At 40.3% G+C, this 11,131-nt stretch overlaps 1 protein-coding gene across 2 annotated transcripts in view; it reads right to left on the bottom strand.

The window, feature by feature from the left end:
* Positions 1-3,721: 3,721 nt before the first annotated feature.
* Positions 3,722-11,131, bottom strand: part of tpcn1 (two pore segment channel 1) — a 70,244-nt gene continuing 62,834 nt past the window's right edge. For both annotated transcript variants that reach the window (XM_078421730.1, XM_078421731.1), the window contains 2 exons: positions 10,267-10,347; positions 3,722-8,665 (listed from right to left, as the gene is read on the bottom strand). In XM_078421730.1, the coding sequence (XP_078277856.1) occupies positions 8,540-8,665; positions 10,267-10,347 (207 nt within the window). In that variant the 3' untranslated portion in view covers positions 3,722-8,539. The remainder of the gene's footprint in view (positions 8,666-10,266; positions 10,348-11,131) is intronic.

Genomic DNA, 11,131 nt, shown 5'->3' with positions numbered 1-11,131 from the left:
GAATACCTAAAATACATATATAACTACATATATACTTGCGTTCCTTTCTCCTGCATTCCACAACATGGTATAGTTGTCTAAAAATCTAAATGCAATTGCAGTTGTTGTAAGTATTGGAGTGGGGAGGGGTGGGAAGCAAAAGATGGAGATATACAGCAGGTCTGGTCATATCTGAGGAGAAAACGGTGGTTATTTCTGGTCGGTGAATTTTAGACAATGTTTTTCACCAAAGATGCTAACCAAGTATCTACAAGATTTTTTCATTGGTAAATTTTGGTATGCCTAAATTTAAATCTGCCAACAAGTTAAACAGTGCACTATCCACTGGTTTAACATTTGAGTAAATGTCTATGTTTAAGATGCAATTGGGATTTCTTGTTCCTTTGATTTTGTTTTCATATTAAGCTAGACTATTGCCTTGCTATGAAAAGCATTCATGATCTCTTTGGTGAGTTGCAACTTGCAACTTGCTGTTGTTTGAGTGTGGTTGGTCGAGGTAACTGATTCTAATCACTGCATCTCGTCTTTGGGACCTGATGTGTCTAGTGGTACATGGGATCCCAACTAGAAATGATGGCTGTAGCTGAAATGTAAACACTTAATGCTCTCGTACCCACATTACTTTTTGTCTGTTTAATTTTATACTCCTTCTCTGGAGTGCTACTTTTTCCCTCTTCCCCTCCACTGTAAAATACAAAAGTTGAATCCAGCATCTTCCCTTTAGTTATCCCAAAAACGCTCACCAAATCCACCCAAAACTTCATCCTCAATATTGATGGTCTCCCAGTATCCACCTCCCCTCACATCCGGAATCTTGGAATCATCTTTGATCAAACCCTCTCCTTCGACAAACACATCAAACACATCACAAAGACAGCCTTCTTCCACCTCAAAAACATTGCCCGTCTCCGTCCATCCCTCTCCTCCACAGCTGCAGAAACCCTCATCCACGCCTTCATCACCTCCCGTCTGGACTACTGCAACAGCCTCCTCTATGGCGTACCCTCAAAAATCATCAGTAAACTTCAATACATTCAAAACTCCGCTGCCCGTCTACTCACCCACACCCCGATCCGTGACCATATCACCCCCGTCCTTTACAAACTCCACTGGCTCCCCATCCCCCAGAGAATCCAGTACAAAATCCTCCTCATAACCTACAAAGCCCTCCATAACCTGGCCCCATCCTACCTGACCGACCTACTCCACAGGCACACTCCCACCTGCACCCTCTGCTCTGCTGCTGCCAATCTCCTATCCCCCCACATTCGGAACAAACTCAGATCCTGGGGGGACAGGGCTTTCTCCATCGCTGCTCCCACCCTATGGAACTCACTACCCCAAACCGTTAGAGACTCCTCCACACTCACCACATTCAAAACATCACTGAAGTCTCACCTGTTCAGTACTGCCTTCAACCACTGAAGGTCACCTCACCTTCTGTCTCCTTTCTCTGTTCGTTTACTTATTTACTTATTTATCTATTTATTCATTTCCCTATGTTCTCTAAATCCCTGTAAAGCGTCTTTGAGTATATGAAAAGCGCTATATAAATGTAATGCATTATTATTATTATTATTATCCTTGGCGGGATCAACGCTTTATCACGCACCGTTAAACAATGTGCATTGTAAAATCTTGCTTCATTTAAACACATGTCAATTGCCTCACCAGCAGGCACGGGCACTAAACTGTTGCTTAGAGTTTTGCTGAAATAGATTTTGACCTGCAAATGGGCCCAGTTAGAGATGATCCCACTCGAGCCTTAAGGGCCTGTCCCACTTGGCGATTTTTTTTTTTAGGCGACAGTCGGTAACTGTCAAAGTCATAGCAGATTGCCGAAATTTTCTTTTACCCGACGACAATGACCACGACAATGCCGAGTCAGGTCGAGATTACAGCGTCTTCGCAAACATCGCGAAATTCCCACGCTGTCAATGGTTCTCCGGCGTCCTAATTTTCGCTGAAATCATATCATATCATATATATACAGCCGGAAACAGGCCTTTTCGGCCCTCCAAGTCCGTGCCGCCCAGTGATCCCCGTACATTAACACTATCCTACACCCACTAGGGACAATTTTTACATTTACCCAGCCAATTAACCTACATACCTGTACGTCTTTGGAGTGTGGGAGGAAACCGAAGATCTCGGAGTAAACCCACGCAGGTCACGGGGAGAACGTACAAACTCCTTACAGTGCAGCACCCGTAGTCAGGATCGAACCTGAGTCTCCGGCGCTGCATTCGCTGTAAAGCAGCAACTCTACCGCTGCGCTACCGTGCCGCCCCAATCACTGACAAGTCGGTAAGTACTTGAGTTTTGAACTAACATCTTGCATGGGTTACTTAAAAACCAAGCATCACTGTAACAAGGTATTAACTGGATTTATTTCCAGTTTACTAATAGCTGTATTAAAAAAAATTTAAGTGGTTAAGTGGATTTTTGTGAAAAATGTGTGGGCATTCTTTGAAAATGTACGGGAGATGCATATCTGGTTTCTGGGTTGGGAGCCCACTTTAAATGTAATGGCTGATGGCCATAAACATCGCGAAATTCGACCGTCAAACTGACGCCACCAATCTATCCGTCAAATGTCCTGACGGTAAATAAATTGGTTAAACACATGCATTTTATGGTATTTTGAAATGACTTTACTTATTTTAATATTATGTGCTTCTAAATGCATCTAAGAGAACCTAGCAAACCTGGGGACAGCATGCGACAGCGCCCGCAATAAGCAACGATACCTGGCGACAAGCCAGCTGTCGCTGAGAAATTTCACTCCAGATGATTTCTCAGCGACGCGCCGAGATCCACTACGATTATTAGAAGACTCCTCATGATCATGCCCGCGACACCCGGCGAACTGTCGGCGACAGCCTAGTTGCCTTAAAATCGCCTAAAGTGGGACAGGCCCTTTATTAATCTATGTTCTAACTTTGAAATCTCACAATGTGGCTAGGCACCATTGCATGTTAAGTACTAGTCTACCACACTATCCTGTTCACTTTTTAAACAAAAGTCCATCCAGGTGGCTATCCATTTTCTGATCATTATGAAAAAATGAAATACATTAACATTGAGAAGGGAAAATTGGCCAAGCTTTGAAGAGGTAGGTTTTCTTAATCCTCTACATAGGAGGTAGGCACAAATTCCAAGAGGGAACTCAGGATTGTCAGGGGTAGGCTGGTTTAGGCACACTTGCCAATGATGCAGTGTTAAATTTGGATATTTAGCTTAGGAAGTTCAGTTGAGTTTTAGAAGTTTGGTGGATTTCTTGCGAGAATATAATGGGTAGACAATGCTGGAGTAACTCAGCGGGACAGGCAGCATTTCTGGAGGAAGGAAGCATCTCTGGAGTGAAGGAATACCCATTCCTTCTCTCCAGAGATGCTGCCTGTCCTGCTGAGTTACTCCAGCACTTTGTGTCTACCTTTGATTTAAACCAGCATCTGCAGTTTTTTCTTGCACAATATAATGGGTACTGACTTGAACGTTGCTGTACATTATTAATTACATTGAAATCTAAATTGCAGATTTAACTTAATTGCACTAAAATATAGCATTTAATCCATACTAAATTTTGAACGTGTATGTAGAAATATAAATGAATGGAAAAATACACAGCATACCATTTTCTAGAATACTAAAATGAAGCCAAAACTGTTCATTACAGAGTTTTAATGTTTAATAAAAGACAAAGTAATTTACACATCCACATGAAACAATCTCTCTGGCAGCTTCAACCCACCAGACATTTTCCATAAATGCAGTGCTACTCCAAATGCTTACAGTGTTTACATAAAAAATTGAATTGTCCATATTTTTTGTGCTGGCTTTTGTAACATTTGCATCAACAAAAGCAGCTTGATGGCCGTTTCCCATTTTGATATAAAATGAGTAGAACCAAAATGTGGGTTATGAATGAATGCTGGGACCTTGAGTCAAGTAATGCCCCAGTGATTTTTTTCTTCTCCCCTCCCCCTTTCAGGCTGGCAGTGAGGGCCCAAATATTTTCATCACTATTTTAATCAGTGTAGATTTCCAGCTACACTGACCTGCATGATTCTGTCAAATGCCCACAGTGAGAATTAAACTGAAAGCTCTTGTTTCATACAAACTCTACAGAAGGCAGAGCTGGAATGTGATTGGGACACTGAAGAGAAATTAGGAAAAATGCTACAACTCAATCAATTGCTTCCTCATTGCCATTATAACTGGGAACAATTACCTGATTCCTCCACAAGTATTAATATAATTACTCATGGTCCAATCAATTAATGCTACAGTCATGCAAGAACATGATTAAAATTCACTCTGATTACCTGAGAAGCTTCATTTTACAAAAATAAATATTATAGATTATTTTTATATCTATAAAATTAGTGCATTTCCACATTTTTGTTTTATTACAGAATTCTTTGAGCATAGGAAATCTGAAATAAAAATGCAAGGAATACTTGTTTTAGTGAAGACAAAGGTGTTTCAAATAGATGGTCTGAAAGGTTATAACTTGAAATGTTAACTTATTATCTCAACTTAATATAGAAAGTTCAACATTCCAAATGTTTGCTGTCACTTTAAATAATGCAGTAAATGGAAATAAACTCGTCAAATTGAATTTTCAGCAGTGCTGCTGGCTTATCTTGCATCATGTGCCGTAATAGTTTTAATTATTAACCTACATGTATCTTTTGATTATGAAAGCAAATTAATTTTGCTAGTAGATTTGAATGTTGAGAAGCAATAACAGAATCATCATGGTACAAAATAAAACTAAACGAGTTAAATTCTAAAATATCAAATAACTTTACTCAAGTCGTCTTTAGATTTTATTTTAGAATTGCCTGTATAAGTAATGGCAGTTTAAAAAAAACTACAATATTACACTTGGCTGAGAACTGCTTCATTAATTGGCGTCATTAAAATGTAGCAAACACTTAACTGCTTGATATATACAGAAAATTAATTGAACAATTTTAAGAATAAACCAAATGCTGAAAATTAATAGAATTGTGCTTTTTAGTTCAGGGCTAGCTGTCTAGATCTCAAGTCAAATCTTGAGGCCCTATTTTAGTTCAGAAGGAATTTTAAGATTTGATGGAAGTGTGCAAATCTGTTTGTTTAAATTACAACAGTACACATTTACTGCCTAAACTCTGTCTAAAATTAAATTGTACTATGTACAATTTAAGAGGTAGTCTTGAACTAGGGCTCAATCCTTCAGTGACAATACATAATGTTACTTTGGGACTGGGCCAATACCTACTGGTTAAATACTGTTAATATTAACATCCACTAATATCCATTACAAATATACACTACTATAGGAACTTTAGAAAGAATCTTAAAGCAGTATTTATCATTATGCTGTAAAACTACAACTTTAAAAAAATCTGCATTGTGTTTCCATGGTTTACAACAAATCATTTAATTTTTAAAGAAATTATTTATGAAAAATATAGACAGATTAGATAGACAGAAATTTTCCATTAGTAGTGGGATCGACAACATAGAATGAAGGTGAATGCTAAATGTGATATTATACACAGTGAGGAATGCAACACCAGGATTATCAGATTCAAAAGAAAACTGGACACGTTTCTAAAAGGGAAAGGATTTGCAGGGTTAATGGGAAGAGGGTAGGGGAGTGGCATTAACCAGGTTGCTCTTGCTAGAGCCTGTGTGGACTCAATGAATTAAATAGTGGACCCAAGAGACTACAGATGCTGGGATAGTGAGCAAGAAAACAAACTACTGGCAGAATTCCACAGGTCAGTCAGCATCTGTGGAGGCAAAGAGATAGTTGACATCCCAGGCTGAGTGTAGAGGGAAGACAACTAGTATGGAAAGGGGAGAGGTGTGGCAGTGCCTCGTTGCTAATAGGTGGAGTGAGCCTTGGCGGCCACATAGTCTCCAAACACATGGAATTGAGTTCAGCGATTGAATCTTCCATCATTATTCAGCAACTTATTTTAAAAATTGTAGCAAGTATACCTCTACATGAAAAAAAAGCACCAGATTAGTCAAAAAGGAAAAAATGTTTAAATATTTCTTATTACATCATGTCTGCATAATAATATGATAACAAAAAGTGCACTTTGCCTGGTCACTTGCACTCTATCCAATCTGCACTTGTTGTGAAATCTTCCCTTGGATGTTATGAATTCAACAGAACAAATGCTGTGCATTAATACTTGTAATTTGCAAATCAAACAAAACTCAGGAATGGCATTTTATTCCTACAATGCCTCAACACAACTGTCCCCTGCTGCTCCATGAAGATACTGCCTCTCACTTGTCTTCACATTGACCCGTGAAATATCTGATCATTAAACAAATCTGCGAAAGGTTGATATTACGCACGTGAAAGAATTTGCATCATTCTGCTCAAATGGTAAATGACCAGTTTTGCCACTTTATATTTTATTTCACTTTTGGTTGCTGGAGGTGGCACTTTGTACCCAAATGAATTACTTAACTGCAGCAAAAAGCAAACAAACTACAATAGGAACAGTGGCTTTTGCAGCTGTTGGGGGGTTGTTGACATTTTGACTCAATAGCCTGGAGAGCACAGAGGCGAGAGGGAGGGAGGTGCTGGCAGACGATAGGTGGAATCAGGTGAAGAGGAGATGATGGAAGCATGTGGGCGGTGGGGAAATCAGAGGCTGTTGGGTGTTCAGTAGAGAGAATAAGAGACAAAAAGTGGGGACAGATGGATTCAGTGGGGGAAGGGGAGATACCGATGGGGGCTGGAAGGGATGGGTAGATGGAACCAGCTGGGAGAGGGGCTGGAGAACCAAAAGATGCAGTGTGTGGGTGATATGCAAATGAAACCAGGAGGGGAAGGGGAATGAAACTGACAGATTTGGGCAGGGAGCCAGAGGAGAGAAAAAGGAGCGTAGCAAGGACTCCTCGAAGAATATCACTTTATGTTCCACCTGGGTTGTCTACAGGGGACATTGAATTTTCCAACTTCAGGTAACTGACTTTCTCTGTACTCCTTGTTCTCTCGATCCAGACTCCCTATCATTCAGTTTAATTTCCCTCCCTCTTCTGGTTCCACCTGATTATCACCCACACACTACGCCTGGTTCTCCTACCCCCTACCAATCTGGTTCTATCTGCCCACCATATTTGCCTTACCTTGTTCCACAGCATCTTCCTTACCAGGTCCTGTACTGACACGGTCTTGGTTCCACACATCACCTTCCGGCCACTGTGTCTACCTTCACCCCTCCTCCAACCTGGCTCCATCTGCCACCTTTGTTCTCCTTCCTTATGTGACTCTACCTATCAACCACCTCTATCTCCTGGGTTTCTTCTCCCCTACTCCCACCTGGCTGCCATCTCCCTCCTCACCTGGTTCCACCTGTTGCTGGCCAGACCCCGTCTCACCCCTCATGTCTTTATTCTGCCTCTCTCCCCTCTGCATTCTCAGTCCTGATGAATGGTCGCAAACTGAAATGTTGACCATCCCTTTGCTTCAAGAGATGATACATGGCCCACTGAGTTGCTCCAGCAATTTATTCTTTGCTCCAGTTCTAACAACTGCAGCCTCTCTCCAAATTACTCAGCTGGGTCACTCTCCCGAGTTGCAGTAACGCACAACGTCATTATAAACATAAAAACAATATAAAGAAGTATATTGAAGTGCAGGCTTCAATAAACGTGAAGTAAAGGAAAACAGGTGAATTTTGAATATATGTTCAATTTTCACAGACACAGAATTCAGCATAAACACTGTTACAGTTCGAGGAGCACTGCAAGTTGAAAACCGATATAATGTGCAGCACCAAGCAGGCTTAAATCTAATGGAAATTTATAGAATAGTTAAACAGAAAAGAACTTAACGTCAATACCACAGAGCTTCCAAAATAAAAATCCAAATTGAATGCTTAGTATATATTCTTGAACGCGGTGGAACAGCATCTGAAACATTTCAATACTATGGTTAGGATTATTATCCATTTACACAGGAAAACATAGAAAATAGGTGCAGGAGGAGGCGATTTGGCCCTTGGAGCCAGCATCGCACACAGATTCACCTCGCTCCCTGTATTTAATATTATGGCTTACAAATAGAAGTGACCTTGAGAATTACATCTTCTGAGTCAAAAAAGAATGATTCCTTTAGGTACAGTACATCTTATAGACTGACAGTGAGAACTGACGCAATAAAAAACACTGGTTATGGAGGTTTTATATTAAAATATTGTGATCAGCTACCCACAGAGCACGTTATAAATTCAGGTATGAAATAAAACTGCTAAAAGCTCAATATCAATGGAACTTAAATAAACGTAACAATATATATTTTTTTGACATATATAACTTACCACAGATCACCAGATCAGAATTTCTGAGTAACGTGGCCTCTTTCCTCCCCAGCAGTCTAGCCCCTTCCAGACTCCAAGATTCTGCCAACGCAGTAGGTCTTCAAACTGGCAGAACATCCCCAAGTGCATATGTGCAAAACACCAGATACAAAGTAATACTGACTAATTATTGCATAGTGGACAAGTCGGTTATATTTCTAAGTTACAGTCTGAGAACGCTGTCGCAGTTCTGCAGAAGGCAGGTGCGTGTTGGAGTTCAAAATACATTCCAGTGGTTGGTCCGGCTGCGTTTGGTTTATTCGGGCATGCTCTTCATACCATTCCTGTGGGAAGAGATACATTTTTGTTGCTGCATATGGCACAAGAAATGAACTACTAAAGTGGCAACATAGGCAGGCAGGGTGGTGTTTGGCAAGATTGCCGTCATCAGCACGGATATTGAATATGGGTAAAAAGCACAAAACACAAAGTGTTTTTGCTGGAGTAACTCGGCAGGTCAGGCAATCTCTGGAGAACATGTATTGGTGAAGTTTCAGGTCAAGACCTTTCTTCAGACTCGGGAGTATACAGTACTCTTATTGAATACCCTTATTGAAAATCCTTATTAAATACAGGAGTTGGGATATCATGCTACACGCTGGACAAGAATTTTGTGAAACCATGTTTGGAGTAATGGCGTGCAGTCCAGGTTGCCCTGCAATAGGATGTCTTTAAGCTGGAAAGGGCGTAGAGAAGATTCATCAAGATATGACCAGGATTTGAGGGCTTAAGTTAAAATGAGAGGCCGGATATGGTTTGGACATTCTTTCCCTGGAGTGTAGGAGGCTGAGGGGTGACCTTATAGAGGTATACAAAATCATGAAAGGCACAGATAAGTGAATGGTCACAATCTTCTTCCCAGAGTAATACAGAACTAAAGGGTATAAGTCTAAGGTGAGAGAGGCAGGATTTAAGAGATTTGAGGGCCAATTTCTTCTTGTACAGGATGGTGCACATGTGGAACAAGCGGACCGAGGAAGCAGTTGAGGTGGGTACAATGGTGACATTTAAAAGGCATTTAGACAAGCACATGGGTAGGAAAGGTTTAGAGGATGTGGGCCCAATGCAGGCAAAAAGGACTCACTCAGTTATAAAAGCTCACTGGCATGAGTGATTTGGGCCAAAGGGCTTGTCTCCTCACTATGACTCAAGGACTGAATTGAGTTCTATTTTTTGAAGAAGTTCACTATAATTAAAATCAAGCATACATACGGTAGCCTTCATGAGAAGAGATTGCGCAGCATATCACTTATCACAAACAAATTCTAAACATCAATCAATCAAATGTTCCATTATAATTGTAAGCCACTGACAATTGCTGATCTGGACATTGGTTGGACAGAATTTCCATTCACAAAGCCTTGTAAATTCACCTACCCCTAGTAAACTATACACCCCTTTGTGAAGAAATTAGCTCTTTATTGAAGAACGTTTCATTGGCAATTCGACAAAATTACTTCCATCTGAAATATATTCTAACAAATATTCTAGCTGAGCTAAACAGGCAGCATCGTGAAACAGCTGGTAGAGCTGCTGTCTCACAGTGCCAGACACCTGGGTTCGATCCTGACCTCGGGTGCTGTTTGTGTGGAGTTTGCACGTTCTCCCTGTTACCACTTGGGTTTCTGCCAGGTGCTCCTGTTTCCTCCCACATCCCAAAGACGTGCAGATTTGTAGATTAATTGGTCACTGCAAATTGCCCCTAGCGTATAGAGAATGGATGAGAAAGAGGGATAACAGATAACTTGTGTGAACAGGTGATCGATGGCTGGCATGGAAAAGTGGGCCGAAGGACCTGTTTCCAACCTGCATCTCTAAACTAAAAAATTGATTTGTTCATGTGGAAACCACAGCACAGTGTACGTCAGTGTTAAGATTCTAATACCTGAATCTCCTCTTCATACATTTTAATACTCAGGTCGCTCTTTGTTCTTAATCTTCTGCCAATAAAAACCATTTTAAGTTGCTGCAATAAAACAAAGAAAATAATTATAATTAAAATCTTGTGACAGTTTTAAATATCCCCAAAAGGGGAAGTTTCAGGTTGTTATGAAATCATAATGAGTAGATAATGTATAGTTACAAATATATCGCCAGCAATATACATGGTAATTATCTTCCTCTTCTCCTTTTTCTTGGGCACACTGATTGTCACGCAACACTCCCCACCAAAAAGTATTTAGGCAACCTGTTTCTAGGGTCAGTTTTTATAAACACACCCTGAAAACATTAAATAGTGTGTTAAGCAACTCATAGTGGGAACTGGAGACACAAGGAACTGCAGATGCTGGTATCTTCAGTAAAACATACCACTGGAGGGAGAAATGTCTTGACTAGAAATGTCACCCATCATTCCCCTCCACAGATGCTACCTGACCCAATGAGTTATTCCAGCTCTTTGCTGTTTGCTTATAGTGGGAATTCCTTTGTTTCTAATTTACCCTTATCGGGCACATTTAAAATCAGGTGTCATCAAGTGGATTACTACAGATACAAGTTAATGTCATAAAAACATAATTGGATGGGAAATGATTACTGGGTTGAGGTCTCCCCTCCCCCAGATCCTGCTATTAATTTATAAATTGTCCTTATCTGTGCAACTGTAGAGCTAGTTTAAGTAAAAGTTTTAATTCAAAATGAAAATGATACCACCTATTAATTTATAAATTGTCCTTATCTGTGCAATTGTAGAGCAAGTTTAAGTAAAAGTTTTAATTCAAAATGAAAATGATACCACAGGTAAGATGGAT

The sequence above is a fragment of the Rhinoraja longicauda genome, chromosome 25 (genome assembly GCF_053455715.1).
Source record: "Rhinoraja longicauda isolate Sanriku21f chromosome 25, sRhiLon1.1, whole genome shotgun sequence".
Taxonomy (NCBI): Eukaryota; Metazoa; Chordata; class Chondrichthyes; order Rajiformes; family Arhynchobatidae; genus Rhinoraja; species Rhinoraja longicauda.
The sequence above is the reverse complement of the archived record's forward strand: the minus strand, read 5'-3'. Positions and strand labels throughout refer to the sequence as shown.